This window comes from Lissotriton helveticus, chromosome 10 (genome assembly GCF_964261635.1).
Source record: "Lissotriton helveticus chromosome 10, aLisHel1.1, whole genome shotgun sequence".
Taxonomy (NCBI): Eukaryota; Metazoa; Chordata; class Amphibia; order Caudata; family Salamandridae; genus Lissotriton; species Lissotriton helveticus.
In genome coordinates this window covers 125,614,976-125,634,958 of record NC_136071.1, presented here as the reverse complement: position 1 = coordinate 125,634,958, position 19,983 = coordinate 125,614,976, and the positions used below count along the sequence as shown (strand labels likewise).

The window sequence follows — 19,983 nt, the reverse complement described above, 5'->3', positions numbered from 1 at the left end:
AACTGATTTCAGAACTGCCATCCACCCTACTTCCTACCATCACGAACATCCACCTCACACCAAGGAAAGCATCCTCCATTCAACTGCAATATTCGTGAAGGGATTAAAAATGTACAACTGGATCAGATTCACACTCAAACAACTATACCGATTTCAGTTGTAAGCTAGAACCATCTTGAAGATTTGCTGTGCCATACTGAAGGTTGCCTCCTTCTACATGCTGCCCTTTATAGCAATCAAGACCTGGATCTCCATTGGAGAATGTAAAACAAGGTGCCAGGACCTCCTCAGGCTTGAAATAAAACAGTGCATGAAAAGGAAAAAAAATAGGTCTTCTCTTGCTATTTACTAAGAACTCCACCCCAAAACGGATCTGACAAAACCTTTCTCTGCTTTAAGAAGAAGCTGAAGACCATGCTCTTGAACGAAAACCATGCAGAAAATGACTTTGGTCCCTTTCCACACAAGAATGCTAGCAAAGACACATTTCTCAGCTTTAAACTGGTCTAACTTGCTATCACTTGTATCCCATTCCCATTTTCTCTTGTACAGCACTTACTGCTTCACAGAGCAGTATACACTGTAGAAATACCATATGTGCATAAATATATGCTAAACATAGCAATACAATACTAAGTGTTCCTCAATGAGTGGGCTACTACATTATAGTGCATTAAAATGGCAGTGATAAATAATCTCTGGTAAGTGCCCCTATCTGTGCCACCATTTGAGTATGTTCTTCTGTTTTGGGAATATTATATGAAACAAGATGTTGCTACATCAATCAGTTGTTCTATGCAAGTTTTGAGCAAGCCAATACCCGACCAGCCATGATAACCGTATAGAAAAGAACAAAACATTGCTTTCTATACTTTCAAGATGGCTGCCACATTGTGTGACGCAAGGTGCTTTGCGTTGTCCTGACTTGACCTGACACAGTGCATGTTGCCAACGCCAGTGGAGTTGACAGCCTCCAGCACTGTCAAAACCAATAGCAAGCTACCACCATGGAAAGGGAAACACTGATTAGTGCAGCATCCAGGTCATCACCAAGGGCACATCTGGAGCCTGGCTACCGTGGAAAAGCATCAAAGGAAGGATGCAAAGTGAGAGACCTGGTAAGGTGATTGCCTAAGTCATCACCAAGGCATTTGATGCATTGCCTAAGGGCATTATTTTACGGAGTTTTATATAGCGCTGTACATACTGCCGCTGAAACCATACGTGTGAGGACAGGGCTGTGGGCTTTAACACCACACATGTATACATTTTTTTTTAAATTTTATATAGCTCGAACTTGACCCAAATGGGGCATCAGAGCGCTTTACGTAGCACCAGTTGTGTTACATGAGAACACATTCATTTTTGTTAGGCACGGGGAGATTAAGTGATTTGCCCAGAATCACAGGATGTTTAGCGTCGTTGCCGAGACTCGAACCCGGTTCCCCAGATTCGAGGTCAACCTCAGGCCAGCGCCGCCAGCCTAGTGATGGTGATGGGGTTGATTTGTGTTGGGGGAGGGTCACAGTGAAGAACTCGAGCATGCGCTGAAGAGCGAGACTAGAATATAGAGTGTAGTATGACTTGTTTTATTTTGGTACAAAAACAAATACTTCTGGAAACTGTTGCATCGGAATTGAGTGCAGGCAGAAGAATAAAGAGAACGCAGGACGACAATTAAGGCTGGAAGAAAGAACGTTTGAAAGTCATTTTTGAAGTGGCAACATTTCTACTTCTGAAAAGGACCCTGATATATGCATCACATTCACCAGCAGGCAGTTAGTAAAGCAAGGTTGGATAAGGCTTTTGAGATGCGTTTTATTAATTGAAATGTTGTTTTCACTCAAAACTCTAACATGGACTGTTTTGGGAGTCTTTCAAAAATATATCAACCAGAAACTGTGGAGAATAATTGTTCCATACGTGAATGTTTGTTTTTCTTGCTAACCTCACCCTCTGCTGAGCAGTGGAGACTGCCACAATCAAGAGGTGGTCGGGCGCGTGTGGTAGAGCGTGGGAAGGGGAGTGCATGCGCGGGAGGGTGTTTATAACAAAAAAAAAATCAAAAAGAAACCCTTACCAGGAGCTGCCGCCCGGCCCTCCCGCATAGCGCTCAGCCTCATCCTTTCTGGTCCCAGCAAGCACTGGGGCCACGTCACGTACTCCCTGCAATCCCCACGCTGCCCTCATGTGAAAGCAGAATGGGGATTGGTCTGAGCGTGCTGGAAAGACTCTTCGCCCAGACCAGGGAGTCTGTGGGGGTTTCTCCAGGCTGGCTGCTCAATGCAGCCGGGCTGGAGAAACCGAAGTACGCATGTGTGTTTTGGTTGGCTTGAAACGGCCGGCCAAACATATATGCGCACTTAAAAAGTGCACATAGCACTCCCCATGCCCCACCCCTCTCTGTGCAAGCTGGCTCAAAGCCGGAAAATGAAAAATAAAACGAAGTGGCGCCACGGCCAGGGCGACTGACGCTGGACGCGGGGGATCACAGTTCGATCCCCGGCTCCAGCGGCAGGGTCTGCCCAGCACCATGCGACTAGGCAATAGCTCGCTTAATCTTCCCGACGGCCCCCAGTGCCGAGATACCCCTCCGGGGGTGATTTGTGTGCTATACATGTACTGGATTTACATTTACATTTAGTGGCTCCGAGCCAGGCAGTGGGGGGACGCTCCTCCGTCATTGCAGAGGAGCCGTCACTGCTGCTGTGTAATTGGTCAGATTATGACATTTAGAATAATGCTGCTGTCCGTAAACTTTTACTACATAATGTAACTTATTTGATCGAAAACCCAGTTTCAGTGGCAGCTGGTGGGGGACAGTGGCGGAGGGGCTATAAAATAAGAAGTACTTGACTGTGGTTCGCAGTCGCTGCCTCTCCTCCATCATCGCTCTATCCTACCTCTCGGAAGCTCCCAGACTCCCTTAGTCAATCACGACGCTGCCTTACAGCAGCGTTGTGATTGGTCTGAACGCTGTGGTTCAGCGCTCAGATGGAGACTGGGAGGTTGTGCATGTTCTCCACCCAGGCTGTACAATGCAGCTGGTGGAGAACATACAAAGTGCGCATGATGGTTTCGCCGGCCCAAGATGGCTGGCCAAACCACCATGCGCACATAAGGTGCAGCAGCCACTCCTCCTCCCTCTGGGTTATCGAAGCCCAGCCCCGCCTGCCCTAACATGGAGCTTGCAGCCAGACTAAAAATAAAATTATAATAACGTTCGGTTATTATCATTTTTTTTCATTTGCACTGGTCTCAGAGCAGTGGGGCGACGCTCCTCCGGCTGGACAATTCCTGTGTTGCGAAAAGATTGTGATAAACGCCACTATTGACGTATGTAGTTCTGGAAATTTATGTAACGCAAATCTGGCTTAGAAGCCGGGAACCCTATTCTACGTTAAGCTTAGCTAATAACTAAAAAACAACTTCTAAACACGGATCTTTAAGTAGTGTCACACAGTGTCATCTTAAGGATTTTTGTGGCCCCATGCCATATTTTGGGGCCCTCTGTTAGGAAAAACTTTGAATTTGATTACCCATAATCTGTTTATTCCTGCTGATGTCACACACAATGAATGTTATGCTAAACGTATTATGACATCATCTCACAAAAAAATAGCTGAATATGATTTGCCCGTGCCCCAAAAATCCTTACATTGACACCGTGTAGAGAGAGGGAAAGAGTCAAAAGTAGAGATAGGCAAAGAAAGGGAGAGAAGTTGAGATAAAGAAATAGATAGTAGTGACACAGACAGACAGGAAAAACCCATGCCCAGGGGCCCCAAGAATGGTGGGCAGTTGCCCACTTTGTCAATTCCTTAAAACGTCTCTGTTTCTACACCATCACTCAGAATGCTACAGTGCTTGAAAATAAGAGCGATCACAGATGTTTATTTACTGAAACCTTTTCAGCCATCATTAACTTTTTTCCTGTTGTTTGGAACCTCACTCGTTTTCTTTCCGTGCATGGGCTCATGAACCAGTTTATTCGGCCATTAAACAAACAGAGGGACTGGCTGGGTGTAACTCGAGATAGGGTCATCTACAGAACCTTGAGTGAAAAGCACTGCTATCCAGGAACATTGGATAACATACGACATGAAGACTATTGGATACGTCCTGATGTAGTGTTGCTATCCACAATGAGAACCATGTGGACTCTGGCCAGGAATCTTTCCAATACCCACAGAGGGGAGAATATGGTGATCTTGGCAGGACACTCCAAAGTCCGTTGCCGTGAAACCTTTTCTGTCTGTCACTCTCTTCACTGATCAGGAATTGCCACGGATCGCTTTCCGTGTCCGTTGTTTAGCACCAAATGCAAACTGCTTGTTTGCTTCAATATGTTTGTTTGAACACAATCATAGATTTCATAGTACCATTTGTACACTCACAGTAATGTTGTTTTTGGTTTTTATTTTGTCCTCTTTCACAAATAAGTACTTTTTTAAGAGGTATATGCTCGGTACGTTTTGAAGGCGAAGAGATTTTTATTGCCTCCAGAGTTCCAACAATCTCTTGATTTCCTGAAAGCCAGCCTCATCTGAAACCTGGCAAACTGAGGATTTCAGATGACCTAGGGGTTACTCCTCCTTCCTGCCATGGTTTTACTTATTTCATAATCATTGAACTTTATTAAGTTATCTAATGATTATTTTTAACCCAATCTTCCCAAGCTGTCCATATTCCTGCTCTTTTTTTTTTTAGATCGACAGCTACGGTCTAGGGAGTTTACTCTATTTACCCCACTAACCCAATCCAAATAATACGGTGGTGAGATGGATACCCATTTTAAACAAATTTCCCTTCTTGTCAATAATATTAAAACGAAGCACAGTAATGTTGATGAAGATGGAGGTAACTGGTCCTTTCAAGATACTAATCAGATGCAGATAAGTAGGTTTTGAGGAGTGCTGAGGGAACATCCCGTTCTGAAAGATGTTTTCTAACATAGAGGTTACAAACTGGTCAATGGTAGGATTCAGGTGGATGGGAAAATAGAACTCGCTGCTTTGGACTCTGTCATTTTATTTACAAAGGGAATGAGAACCATTTAGATGAGTGACAACTCTTAAGGTCAAGCGCCTTAAAACAATTTAGTTTGCAGTGAGTGCTATGTAGTCATTTTTAGGTCTCGGCTAGAAGCGAGCGAAGCTCGCTCTCGCCAAAGACCTATAGTGAGCGTGTCAGCGTTCCAGGAGGACAGCACTGGCCGCGCGCGGCGATTTGTTAAGGTCACGCGCACGAGAACGCGCTCGCGGCCAGGTGCTGTCCTCCTCGAAAGCTGCCTCCCTTCCCCGTGCAGGGCGGGCCGCCGCGCTGCCTGCGGCGACCCGGAAGCATTGCCGGCCAAACCGGAAGTAGGTGCTGTTGTTGCTTGCGGTTCTTCTTACCTCGCCTTAGGCTTCTGTAATGCTGCTGCGTATGCTGCTTTGGATGTACATATATTCAAACTACAGTGACGACCTCAGCATTAGAAATAAACAAATCGTTGGCAGTTGAGCACAGCATTGTAGAACAGAAGGCACGCTTAGCGCTTAAATAAAGATAACAGGAACACGCTGTTACTGTGAACAGGGCTCGAATCAATCAATCACCGAACAACTCGCAGTCTTTTTGCTTTTCCGCCTCCCCTAGTTAAGAAATGCACAATTTGGCACGAGGCGCTCGATGTACTAATGTTCTTTCAGGAGTGTATTGTGCACTGCTCTGCCGCTCTCCGCCCACACAGCCTCTCCGGCTGCCCTGGGTCGGTAGTTACAGCCGAGTGAATTGCTTGGGAAGCGCGGCTCATTAAACGGCGCTTCTGTAAGGAGGGGAGGAGTGCTTGTATTACGGCGATTAGTCATTGTATGCAGCCCCGTGTCTTCACAGCGAGTACTGTACCCCATGTCTACTGTAATGTATGTACCGTGCATGCAGCACCACTTGTGCACAGCGCCGAGTACAGCGAGCCCGAACGAGTTCCGGTAATGAGTGCTGTACCCCATGTCTACGTGTGTACCTTGTGTGCAGCACCACTTGTGCACAGCGCCGAGCTCTGCACCACCGTGCGTAAGCTCTGGCGGTGGGTACTGTACCCCGTGTTTGCTGTATTTACTTTGTGTGCACCCCCGTGGTCAGTGTGAGCCTCCAGCGCCACGCGTGCACAGTGCCGAGCAAACTCTGTCATAGTACTGCACTTCAGTATTTACTGTACGTAGCGTATATGAAGGACCCCTTGAGCATCTGCACCACGTGTGCACAGCGCAGAGCTCAGCAAGCCCTTTACACGCTCTGACGGTGCGTACTGTGCTGTACCGACCCCCAGTGTTTACTTTACGTTCCTTGTATAGGTCACCTGTGAGCTCCTACCACCACATGTTCACAACGCCGACCTCAGCAAGCCCCTGGGCAAGCTCTGGCGGTGCGTACTGCACCCTAATGTGCACTCTATGCACCTTGTATACGCCACTCGTGAACATATAGCACTCATGTCACATGCACAGTGCCCAGCTCTGCGTGAGTACTGTGCAAGCCCTGGCGGCGAGTACTGACCCCCAGTGTTTACTGTATGTAGTGCCCAGTGCACACCCAGCACCACGTGTGCACCTGGTATGCACCACCATGTGCACGCCTAGCACTCACTTCAGGTGCACAGCGCCAAGTTCTTCGAACCCATGGTAACCTCTGGCGGGGAGTACTGTGCTGTACCCCAGTCTGTACTGCATGCACCATGTATGCACAACACCATTAGCACCTAGCACTGTGAGTATTGTACTGAAGTTGAACCCGATGTTTCCTTTGTGTACCTTCAATGTACCACCCTGTGCAGGCCGATATTCCTGGACTGCACATATGTAACCTGCACTCCTGCTACGCAAGTGCAGCGCTAAGCTCTACAAAGCCCTAGGCACGCTGCGCTGGTGGGTACCAAGGCACCCTGTGCCACAACATATACCCTGCACTTGGACACTGTTTGCCTCTTCCAGCACCGAAGGCCACACGTTTGTGACACAGGTCAGCACGACCTGGGAAGTGTCTGGCACCGGGTATCTGTGCGCATGGAATCGTGCAGTGCCATGGTGTGCACCAAAAGACCCAGTGCACCTCCCTCCCTTGAGGACCCGCGTGACATCCCTCACCCCAAACCTTAGGCGCATGGGACTCAAACTCTGGCAGTGAGTGCAATGTTGAGTATCGTCAACATCTTGTGCGCATCCTGGCTCACCTGGCATCGCGTGTGCACAACACAGCGCGGCGAGTCTCTCGCGGTGAGTACGTGTGCACTGCTGGGTTCCGTCCTGTGCTTAATTTGAACAGGAGCCACTAATTGTCAACACCGGCGCTTGTGGCACAATCAGTCTAATTTAGTTCATTATCAATTCAATATACATTAGAAATGACTATGACCTGCCGCCCAAGCCATTCTTATAGCTGTGGGGGCCTGAAATAGTCCGAATTAGTTACTAGTAATTCGTAATTGGTTAGTAGTTGTGTTGTTACTATTTTTGGCAGAACTGAGAGTCTTGGCACATATTATTTTTACAAAATAAGCGCTGGTTCCGTCTATAGTGGACCACGAGAGATACAGCATACATCTTATCGTATTTTATCTCACCTCACCCAGAGTGTGCACAACGCCCTGCCCAGCGAGCCTATGGTAAACTGTGGTGGTGAGTACGTACGCCATGCAAGGCCCAGTACTGTGCCACAAAGTATATGGTACCCGAGGGATACTGGTGGCATCCTGGGCTATTCGAGCTCACGCCGCATCGCGTGTGCTCAAGGCGCGGCCCAGCGAGCCTCTGGCGCTGAGTACTGTGTGCACAGAAATGGTCTGACGCCGTCACACATAGGCGAACACAGCAGTACAGTTTCTGTCACTTGTATACAGTCTTTGCGGCAGTGTGTGCATGGCGTGTCATCCACCTGTCCTCCACGCCTGCGAAGCTCCGTTGCTTTATAGCAGTGACTACCCCTCGTGTACCCAATACTCTGCACGCCAGAATGTACAAATAGCCAACAACGCCACGTGTGTGCGGAATGCAAAACATGCACTGTACACACATGTTCTGTGCGTTACAGGCGTCTTTACGGGCCTGAGCGCCAGACCTGAACATTTGCAATTTTTTTCCTGTTTCTATCTTTTATGTAACTCATGTAATCCTAAATCCTTATGTATCGCAACTGGTTCTTTTATAAAGCACTCTGATACCTTCGGGTAATCTTCACGCTATAGAAAATCACATGAAATAAATAAATGAACCCCAAAATCAGCAGCATTCACTTGTGCTCTGCTGCACTTTGCTCAGTGTAACACAGCGCCAGTGAAACCGATCGTAGTAACGTCAGGCCCCAGTCACACCCATACCGCGACTCACTTACCCTCCAATACTCACTACCATCCTCACTGCATCGCCCTCTCACTCCAGCACTCACTTACCCACTCCAGAACTCACTACAACTCTCACTGCAGCACACACACCCTCCAGCACTCACTAAATCCCTCACTGGAACACACTCCCACTCCTGAACTCACTACAACCCTCAGTGCAACACACTCGCCCTCCAGCACTCCCCACTGCGCTGGCACACTCGCGTCAGCCCTCACTGTCCCTCCCCCACCCTCACTCCACCCTCCAAGCTCCCCCTCTGCCTGCTTCTCACACTCAATGCAACATACACTCCAAATACCACTCAGTGCCACATAATTACACAGCACATAATTACACTCTACTGAATGCAACACACACTCCACACAATACCACTCAGTGCCACATAATTACACGCCATACAATTACACTGCACTCAATGCGACATACTCTCCAAATACCACTCAGTGCCACATAATTAAACGCCGCATAATTACACTGCACTCAATGCAACATACACTCCAAATACCACTCAGTGCCACTACACGCCACATAATTACACTGCACTCTATGCAACATACACTCCAAAGACCACTCAGTGCCACATAATTACACACCACATAATTACACTGCACTCAATGCAACATACACTCCAAATACCACTCAGTGCCACATAGTTACACGCCACATAATTACACTCTATCGCATCACCACAGCATCACTCAGCACCTTCACAGCATCACTCAGGGGCACCACAACATCACTATGTGAGTAGAGTAGTGAGTAGAGTAGTGAGTAGAGTAGTGAGTGGAGTAGTGAGTAGTGAGTGCAGAGTAGTGAGTGCAGAGTAGTGAGTGCAGAGTAGTGAGTAGTGAGTGCAGAGTAGTGAGTGCAGAGTAGTGAGTGGCTGGCCCTGTTTCTAGCTCAAGCGGCACCGGCACCTGTAGTCTAAAGATAATACCTCTGCCTCAAGTGAAGTACTCTGGTACCCAAGGATGACTAGCAAACAATATTATTCGCAACGTTGCTTACTATTCAGCAACATTTGACAGTTTGCACTCAATCTTTATAAAACAATTCAGAGTTTGATAACAAATTAATGCAACACATTGTAATATACAATGCCAATAGCTCAAACTTTAATGCTGCGAGACCTATTGCATTGTAAATGCTTGTTCTTATCAGTCAATCTTTCAAGTTCAGCAAAACCGGAATGCTCCAAATCTTCTTAAAAGCTCCGTGGTGGGGGTCTTCAACGACTCTGATAAAGTTTGTTGATTGGTCCTGTTGCACAGAAGGGATTCAAGAGCTGCCCCTACCTCTGAGTAAGATGAGCACCATTTTTAAGCTAAGACAGTGATTCATCCCACCTCTCCTTTAGTTACTCTGAAATAAATTCCGACGGGTCACTGTTTCCAAAGTCAGCTAGTGTTTTAAACATGACAACAAAGGAATACGATTTTTTTTCTGCTAAAATATTTTTGCTTTTGGTTTTGCAAAAAAATTATACAAATGTCAAATGTTAGGGAAGTTTTATTGCTGAGTGCATCCAAGTCTTTGCTGTAGTGGCCAGCAATCCAGCACTGCCTCTAATTTAATTTAAAGCTGACGTGTAATTAAGATAATGCAAATAGGTTCATCCAGAATTCAATAACCGATTAGTCGTTCTATTATTTTGGTGTTCTACTCGTAGGCATTTTTACCCTAATGTATAAATGTTACGTTTAATTAAATAAGGAATTGACACTTTAAAAGTCAGTGTCCTATATGCCATCTCAATGCTTTCGTCATTATGGGCCTAGTTCGTATACGTTTCTGTGCTGTTAGTATAACGCATCTGAACAAATTTTTTTTTTATTGTAGCTCACCCAGTCATGATCAGTAAAAATTTCCTGTCCCTGATCCAGCTTACTGTACTGGACGATCTGCTACTATGACAGACTGTTGGCTGTGTCAATTCGGAAACTTAGGGAGGGCGGGGTTCTTTTTCGGAAGGGTGGTGGCTTGGTAAAGACAGTAGCAGTGCAAAAATTGGTGACCAGCCAAAACTGATAAGTTAACTAGAATTCATAAACTTTTTGCAGGCTGTATCACTCCTAGGAAAGTTACTTCTGCAAAAAGCAGGAGTAAATGCCTTTCTAGTACTAGAAAGGAATGGGTGTAAGCTATATTTCATGATGGTATGGGGCTTCAATATATCAAAACATGTTTCTTGTGGAAAGAACAAAATTGTGCTTATGCACATTTACGCCAAGTGCTCTTCGGTGAATCATCTTCCACTAAGTCAATCACCTGAAATATGATTAGTGAGCAGTGATTTCTGTGAATTTCCACGTTTAATCTCGCAGAATTCTCTGAATCCCAAGAATGTGTAAGTCTACACCAGGGTTCTGCAATGCCAGGCCTGGAGGGCCGGATCTATGCCAGATGTTTAGCATATACACTTTTGGACGAATATAGTTATTTTAAAAATCTCGCGTGGATCCGGCCCTCCAGGACTGACATTGGAAAACCCTGGTCTACACAAATCCTAATTCTAAATTGGAAATACATGGATTCATTCATTTTTGGTGAATCGGGCTCATGATGTTGATCACGCTTTTGAAATTTGTTGGGTTTTCGTGTAATCAAGGATTTCGAGTTTTGTCATTAATAAAAACACTGACTGTTTTTTATAAAAGGGCACGTTTCTGTGTCACCACTGTCACATACTATTATAGCAACATCTGGAATGTGTTAATAAGCAAGGATTGACAGAATTTAGGGGTGAGACAGATGTATGTTTGTATTCATTGATTCAATTTAAATGTTTGTGTAGCATGTGAATTAATTACCATTATGCCTAACACAAAAATTCTTGTGATTGGTGCTGGGCCTATCATATTTTACTAACATTGCAGCGTTGCTTCACTTTATGTAAAAAATAGGCTGCGGGGGGTGGGATCCCCAGTGCCTGGAGGGTTGAGAGTGTCATATGTTGGAGTATAACCTCCCATATCAATACAAAATACCACAAAAATTACTCCAATGGACCAACTAGTAGTTGTGGGACTGAGAAACCAGACTGCAAGAAACGGGAATTATCTATGTGAGGATATACCTGGACTCACCACCGGTGAGGAGGGAAGCAATTCCCTTTTGTTTAGTTACCCTCACACACCCTAGTGGTGTCATGCTTCATCATCGGGTCACCCCGACGCCTACAAGTCGGGGTGGGCTTAACCACATTGCTGGGATCTCATGTAAAAATGAAGACCAGGTCGAAAGCCGGGACTCGGACCAAGTAGGTGCAAAGGCGGGGCAGGACCCTTGATGGAGGTTTGACTACAGGGCTACCCCATCGTGCCTAGCGGTCCCCAGAGAAACAGTTTCTCTCCTCAACTTGGATGTAGAACCAAATATGACAGATCAATATATCTGTAGTATCCACATAAGGAGCAGCTACTCTGCCCTTATTAATTTCACAGGATAGGGACTCCCCTTCCCCTCCTCTTCCCAAGGTGGATTATCTTTGCCCTGAAGAAAGTCCAGGACCTTTACGGCCGACCAAGGACTGAAACAGGTTGGCAATAGGGTCTTAGGACCATAACACTCCTACTGACCCGAATTTTAAATATTTTAATACCCCTGACAGACCTATGAATAAAGGGAAACCGGGGCCTGTCTGAGGTTTTTATCTTTTATCCCCCAGTTCTTCATTTTCACAAGAGCTCCCAACACTGTGGTTGAGCCCACCCTGACTTGTAGGCGTCTGGGTGACCAGATGATTAAGCATGACACCACTAAGTGTGTGTGAGGGTAACTAAACAAAAGGGAATTGCTTCCCTCCTCACCGGCTGGTGAGTCCAGGTATATCCTCACATAGATAATTACCGTTTCTCGCAGTCTGGTTTCTGAGTCCCAACGACCACTAGTTGGTCCATTGGAGTATTTTTTATGGTATTTAGCGTTGCTTAACTACCCTGTTATTTTCAATCTAATGCTAATTCATTTAGGTTGCGGTCTGTCAGTGACCCTACATTTATTTGGTAACCATGTTGCATCCCTGCGGTGATACTTAAGATGTCACCCTGCACCACTTGCTTTTCCAAGCAGAAAGTGTAATACAGAAATGCTAATAAAGAAAGCATTAACGTTAATTGAGGGCTTAGTACTGGCAAACTTGCATACACTTTACAAGTGTTAAATTGATCCACCGTGGCACTGATTTATTTAATTGGCAAAGGATTGGCAAATGATTCCTACTGTCTAAATAAAGAAAACGTGCCTTCTGATGAGGCCACGATGAAACCACTGCAAATATTAAGAGCCATGTTGCATTAATTCATTAACTACCTCTTCAGTGAGGGCATGAATAATGATATTGAAAACAGATCACAGACGACCCTAGATCCTGGGATATGAAGAATGTATGCACTGCTTAATAACAGGGATTTACTTGCCAAGTGACTTAGCACATTTTAGGAGTCCCTGATAAATCATGGCTTATAATATGGGTAATCCTGATAAATGTTAAACTGCTATGATAAACATAAACAGAGATTCACTAAATGTACCTACTTTTATTGCAGCACATTAATGATCTTAATGAGAATAGGGCTTAAATTGTAAATTTCAACACAAACTAAAATCACAAAAGTTATGTTCTTGACAATTGTATAGAACTTATAACCGTTATTATGGCACCATAGCAAGTGGCGCTGGGCTTGCTGTAAATTGATTTATTCTCCTGTTGATGTTTGTTTGTGTGAGGTTAGTAGAGGGTATGTTTAGTGTTTAGTTTAAAAGTGGCTTGAGTAGGTTAGGGTAACGGTGAAATTATTTGATCTTGAATGATCTTTGTAGTGACAAATGCATACTTATGCCAAAGGACTTTATTACTTTTGAATTGGGTGGCCATTGGTCCATCGCTTGTGACCCTATTCATTATGAAAAACAATGTGTACTATATAACTCCACACAGAAGAATGTTCTTTAAGAATGTTGCTTGCCTGTTTTGCTAGTTTCAAATAAATCTTTATTTAAACTTCACTCCAGTCCTTAAGGTAGTTCACTGGCTCAAGGTTGAAGCAAAGGCCGCGCTTCAAACTATTACGCTGTATGCACATATCCTTCCTTTCACTGTCAGCAACATAAAATGTGCTGTTTTCTAGTGTTTCAACTACACCAGCTCCTTAGTTGGAAATCCATCAACTTAAAAGTTAGAGACTAGAATTCAAACCTTCTCAGCCAGCAGCTAATGAATGGGATGTCTTTGCAGCAAATATTTGAAATACTGCAGACCAGGGGACCTTCCAAAAGAAATGCTGATCCGTTCCCCTTCCTTATCTTTCTGTCACCCAGATAGTTACACAACCCTCTTTTTCTTTAACAATCAGATGTTTCTACAATTTACAGTCTTCTATTCACCCTGGCAACACTTCAGGTGCTGGTCTTCCTTTTAACCCATTTGCTGGGGCGGCAATTCCGCCGCAGCGCTAGGGGAGGGGCCGCGCGACGCTCCCATGCTCATGACGGAACCGCTCCTTCACGAGCCTCGGGCTTGTTGTGCTTGTGACGGAGCGTTTCTGTCACGGCCCTGGCCGCTCAATAGAACGCGCCGCGCATGCACGGCGGCCAGGCCGTGACGGAACCGCTCCGTCACCAGCACAGCGCGACCGAGGCTGGTGACGGAGCGGTTCCGTCACCAGCATGGAAGGGGTTAACAGGCAGATGTAGCTGTGGCCTGCAGGTAGTTCTAGAACGCAGATAACTCCCTTAGCTCCCATATCAGCTTAAGTAGATTCCAAGCTTTAGCATTCTGGCCCTCCAGCGCCACCCCCACCCTAGCAGCACACAGTTGCCCTTGGCGATGAGCCATTGGCTTAGCAAGGTCAGGTGGTACCCGGTGCGGAACATTTCTTGTCACACCCGGCTTGACAAAATGGCAAAAATATATGTTTAAAACATATATTTTTGCCATTTTGTCACCCCCCTCAGTGAAGACACCCGTGGCGGCCCGCGCCCACCGCACCCCCTTCCTACGCCGCTGCGATGAGCTAGCTTTCGCATATACTGTTTCACTCCCTACAAGATGCATCAACCAGCCCAGCACCGCTCGGCATCTCCACCGGACCCTTTATCCAGAATCTTTGTACCCTGTTATGCACCGTTTATAGTTTCTGTACCCTTTGTGTATATGTAAGGGTGCTCCCTAGGACCCGTGCTTCTGTACTACATCACTTTGGTCCAAATTGTAGTCCATGCATAAGCAAAACAAGTCTATTAATAAATTAAATAAATGCTTTAGTGATCTCACATGAACCATTTGCTCGGGATTCTATATGCTTCATCGGAGGATTATCAGCACTTTGAGGCATACCAGCTTCAAAAGAGTGTCTCAGTCGCCACCATAAAAATGTGCTTTAATGAAATACTGGCAGTTTCTCACAAATTACAAAATCATGTTTCTTCAGAGAAGAGATACTATAAAAAGCAAGCAATGTGCCATTAAAAGACTTTAATAATCAGGCAAGATTTCCCTCATTCCTTGTGCTATCCTGTTGAAGTAACAAATCATTTTAGATTGCTTGTTTTAGACTCGTGTCATGTGCGCAGCTTGCCATGCTTTTTGATTCGTTTTTTCCCCACTCAAATTAAGATTTCCTTTTAATAAATTATGCGATTTAAAATGTTACACCGAACATGCAGGGTACCTGCCAACATCACGCTAAAAAGACCTACTTAGTCAGGCTTAACATATATTTCATCTTCCTTCCTTCCAAAGAGTTCCAGCGCTATAAAGTATACATTAATTTTTAAAGCTGAGATAGCTATGATAGCATTGCTACTGCGCTTCTGTGGTAATTATCTACTTTGTTCTCTTGCGCGTACAATATTTATACATATATCTTCCCCATGGGAGCCTGTGGAGATATCAAACTTTCCACTATGTCACATGAGGCATTCCTATCTGCAAACTGTATGCAGGGGAGCTTAAATATAGAAATCTGGATACAAGTGTTGTATGGTCCCCTCTCCTTTAAGTGACCTAAACTGTCAACCGCCTTTCTGCAGCACGGTTACTCGACTTTCAGCACACACCAGCGCCTCACTTGTTGTTTTTCATTGAGAATGAAATGTGGAATTTTCCGTTTTGCCTTTTCTCATGGCCCTTTAACCCATGCTGCCGGCTTGTTTAGGGGGCGAGGCGGGCCTGGCTGCACTGCCAGAGTCTGCAGCGAGGAACAGCAGCACCCAGTGCGCCTTGAAAGGTTAGGGTGGGTCTAGTGGATTTAATCTGTAGCAGAGACACTAAGCAAATTCAGACGAGCTGCTGCTTGTTCTTGAATTAGTGCTTACCCGAAACAAAAGACCTACCTGCTGCTTTCACTCTGTATTTTGAGTTGGACACTAAACTTGATGCCGATGGAGTCCAGCAGATTTGCTTTTGGCGCTATGAGAGGAAGTTTACTTTGTGTGACTTCTCAACTCGCCTAGACATGTACCGTTCTTAAAATTAAAATTATTTGGCATTGTTTCATGACAACTAGACATCTTTAGAAAGGCTTCTCCAACGAGTATCTCGTGAGCTGCTGGTAGCTCTCCAATGTGAAGTCAGTGGATGAATTAACATATGTATACCAAAATTGAAAAGGGTGGATTGAAGATGAAATAGTTGATGTTTGAAAAAACAGGGTTGAACTTCCAAAGTATATTTAAAGATGAGATTTGAGTGATAAATCATGTAGCGCAGAGGCAGCATTATTTCTCGTAATATAGCCTTCGTGCCATGGTCATTGCAGCTGGTATTACCCATGTAGATAATTCCTAGTTGATATACTTCTTTTGCCTTACTGCCGTCAACCCTGCCTTATGCACTGAAGTGAACACTGCTTACACAAGCTGGCCGCTAATATCTTGTCTTATGTCGTCACTATACAACAAGAATAATAGTAGTAGCTTGGGATGATTTTCATTGAGCATAAGTAGCTCTTATTACAGAAACGTTTGGAGACCCCTGCTATACATGAATGTTATATCATTTGTTATTTTGTTTTAAGGTATGTGTTAAGCACAAACCTCGCTTCGAGATGCAGAAGAGAAAGAACTGTGTATAGTCGTGGATGTACGAATAAACAAGGCATAGGTAGGCATTTGTTGATGGATAACAGTGGAGGAGTACAAATTGCTCACACATTTTTGAGGAACGTTCAGATCGATAGGTTGTATTATGTAAAAATGTAAGTCCTTGTTATAAAAAAGTGAAGACTTACTGCCAGCAAATGAGAAGTTTTCACTGATAGAAAGCTACTGCCCTTTGGGGGTGAGTGTTGTAGATGGTTTATATTGGTAGGGTGAATGCAGCCCAGGTGGTGCAAATAGCCTCATGATTAGCCGTTTTGGCTAGGAAATGTTAAAAGGTCGTTCTTAAAACATATATGAAGGTGCTGTCGAGGGTCTCAGTTGCCTTATAGGTGCTGCTTTAAGATCAGAATTTGGATGGTTATGCTCTTGATATCACAATTGTTATTTTTCGGTTGGTTAAGATTGCAAAACATTTTTGAAATTCTTTAAAGGACTCTCTAAGCAAGTGTTCTGTCGACGTTGGAGCTGCATGGTGATATTGAACATCCATAGAAGTTAGAACTTTGGTAGATGCTGCTTTCTCCAGAAAGTTTCTTTATCTACATAATTCTTCTGTTTTAAAACATCCCTACTTCCTTGATATATTGGCCTGTGCACAGTACGAATCGAAGATAGTGCAAACTAACAATCCTTGTCAAACTAACAATCCTTATACAACATAACCGGTATGTGGAATGGCCTGTTGGGTTGAATATGGTTCTGTGTCAAGACTGCAAATATATGTTGGGTGGAAACCGAGATGTTTTCAGGTGATCGTTCTGCTTAATTTAGAAAGATACATTTGTACCTGTATGTGTAAAGACATCTGAGCCATTTGAACCTCCATTCTGTCAGTCAACAGCTCTGCATTTCACACTGGCTAAAGGTGCAGGTTATTTTGTAGCTTTATTCACTGTGTTTAGCATTTCTTGATTTGCACATAGCCTCAATTTTTATTTCATTTATTATTTTTCAAAAAGAAGTACAACGTGCTTTAGTCCAATAGAAAGTTACCAGAGCGGGCCCTAAGGTGTTCTTCTGACACACATCCCGACAGGGGAGAGTGGTTACACCTGTACGCCCCTCACTATGGCAACTGGGAAGTGATTGATTGGCCAGAGGTCAAGCATGCAGAGTCACAGCCACATATAAGAGGCGTAGCCCTAAATGACCCCATCGTAGAATCAGAGTTGAACCTTACCCTTGGTTTAAATGTACGATTGATTTGCACATTGGTATTTGGAGTACTGTTTTTTTCTTTAACATCCATCTATGCTCACAGATCCAATCTTATGCTCTGCAAACATCTTTGTAAACTAACACTTGGATATCCGCTTCAAAATTAGGACCGAGTGCTATGGAAGCGTTGCCAGTGAAGCACATGTTTCTTGATTTGACAGATCTGTGCTCACTGTCTCAAATTGCTTCCGGACCAGGCTGTGCGGATAGGATGTGTTAATACAGCATGCTTCGAGAGGCACCAACAGGCTGAGGAAGGCAACCTCCTCGCCGCGGCCTGACTTGTTTAGAGAGAGGCAGGCGAATGAATCTGTCAAGGTAAAGCAGCAGTTTGCTCATATGCGGTGAGAGCGTATGTAGCTGTCCCCCTGAGTGATGCTCTTGTCCTTTTCGGTCATTGGATTCCTGTTGCCATGACACTGTTGAGGATCGCTTCTCTTCAGTTTCTGGGAAGCATTGTCCATGCAGACAGAACTCGAAATCCAAGCTTCTCTTTTCCAGCGTGAAAACGAATCACAGTATGTCATTCCTTCCTCTGATGAATGTCCAGAGGCAGCCAGTCCTCACACAGCCCACATGCGGATTGTAAAAAACAAGCATTTGCAATGCAATAGGTCTCGCATTGGCGAGAGTTTAAGCTATTGGCATTATAAATGACATTGCCTTTTATTTATCTGTTTTGATAATGAGCACATAAATAAAAGACATTATCAATTACAATGCCAATAGCTCAAACTCTTGTAAATGCAAGACCTATTTTACTTCAAAGTAGCAGGCGCCATTGTCCCGGGCTGCTTGAAAAGTGAAAGCATGCATGGCGAGCTGAATGTTGCAGGAAAGCATGTTGTGCCTGCAATAGGAGAAACTCATTAAAGAAAAAAGTGCTTACTGAATAAATAAGACATACCATGTAAACAACAGAAGTAAAAGGGCCAGTCCTCATGGGAGGTTACAAATGAAGACATGGCGGGACTAAGGAGGGACTAACAAACCTATTAATGAATCAGAAGCCAGCATTTACAAATGTCAATGACACAAGACTATTAAAAATATGGGTGGAGAGTGGGCAGGGCTTCAAGTCCATTCTCGAATACGGCATGCGCTGCCAAGGCTCGACCTAAAGAATGGAGAATTAGTGTTTTTTATAGCTTTATCATTATTGAGGAATGTATCCCAGACATAATGTTATGTTATATTATCGTATTTATATGCTCACGCATACACTTAGTGCTATACTGACGCTTTGGCTGTGAGGCTAGCCTTGGGGGTACTTACTCGAAGAGCCAGCTCTTCAAAATACAACAATATTTTGTACTATTGCAGTTTGACGTGTATTTATGATTTTGTAAATGTAACTTTTTGGTTGCAGCCAATGAAGAAGCGTCAGGCGCTAGCGTGAGATTGCACAGTTCACACCCTCCCAGACACGTGCAAGAGAAGCATTCTGCACCTAGTCGCAGAAAAAGGAGTGCCGGTAAGTAAGTAAAATGCAATGTCAAGCTTCTAGAACAAAAGGCTTTTTTGTCCTTAAAGCACTGCACTTGAACAGTATTTCCTTAAAATGTAAAAAAGGACATGCTTTGTGTCTAGGATGTGAAACGCTTGTCAGCATGAGGTACTTTGGTAGGTTTTCCAGATTTTAACTGTTAGGGCTGATTTTAAATATGTGAATGCATGCGTAGACACATTTTGCCTCTGTCCATAGTGCAGCCCAAATACTGTTTTCGGAACATTAATTGCCAACAGTAGAGCTCCATCTGTGTATGCATATTTTAAGGTAATGTAACAGTGTTGCAAGCATATATATTTGAATGGCAAGAGTTTGTCCATTGCGACCAGTGAATAGTGTTTCCTTTTACATAGCGCTTAGCCAAGACTACCTGTGATCTAGTGATGACTCTTCCATTTTTATACACTATCCATGCGGTAACCTTTTCGGCTCCTCTAGTTTCTGCGTTCATCCAAACTCAGATATTTGAGGAGCAGAAAAAGATGACCTGTTTATGAAGCAACATTTATTGAACTCACTGAACTGCACAACGTAGTGGCACAAACTTCTTTCGTTGGAATTCATTTGTAAGATCTTTAATGCGGTTTCAACTAAGTAGAGAAGCAGATTAGTTTGTTTAATAATGATGGTTTTTCTACACATCACCATACACACCCTCTTGTACAGTTGGGTGGTGTTTGTTGGTAGATGTTATCTGAATGGGCGATAATGTAACTTGATGTATTAGTATGATAACATCAATAATATCAGATCAGCTCTTGTCCTGGAGAA

General features: G+C 44.3%; 1 protein-coding gene across 2 annotated transcripts in view; it reads left to right on the top strand.

Annotated features, from left to right (window-relative positions):
• The window catches only part of PDGFA (platelet derived growth factor subunit A), a 96,121-nt gene that overhangs the window by 15,843 nt on the left and 60,295 nt on the right, over positions 1-19,983 (top strand). For both annotated transcript variants that reach the window (XM_078664905.1, XM_078664904.1), the window contains exon 3: positions 19,072-19,176. In XM_078664905.1, coding sequence (XP_078521031.1) covers positions 19,072-19,176 — 105 coding nt within the window. The remainder of the gene's footprint in view (positions 1-19,071; positions 19,177-19,983) is intronic.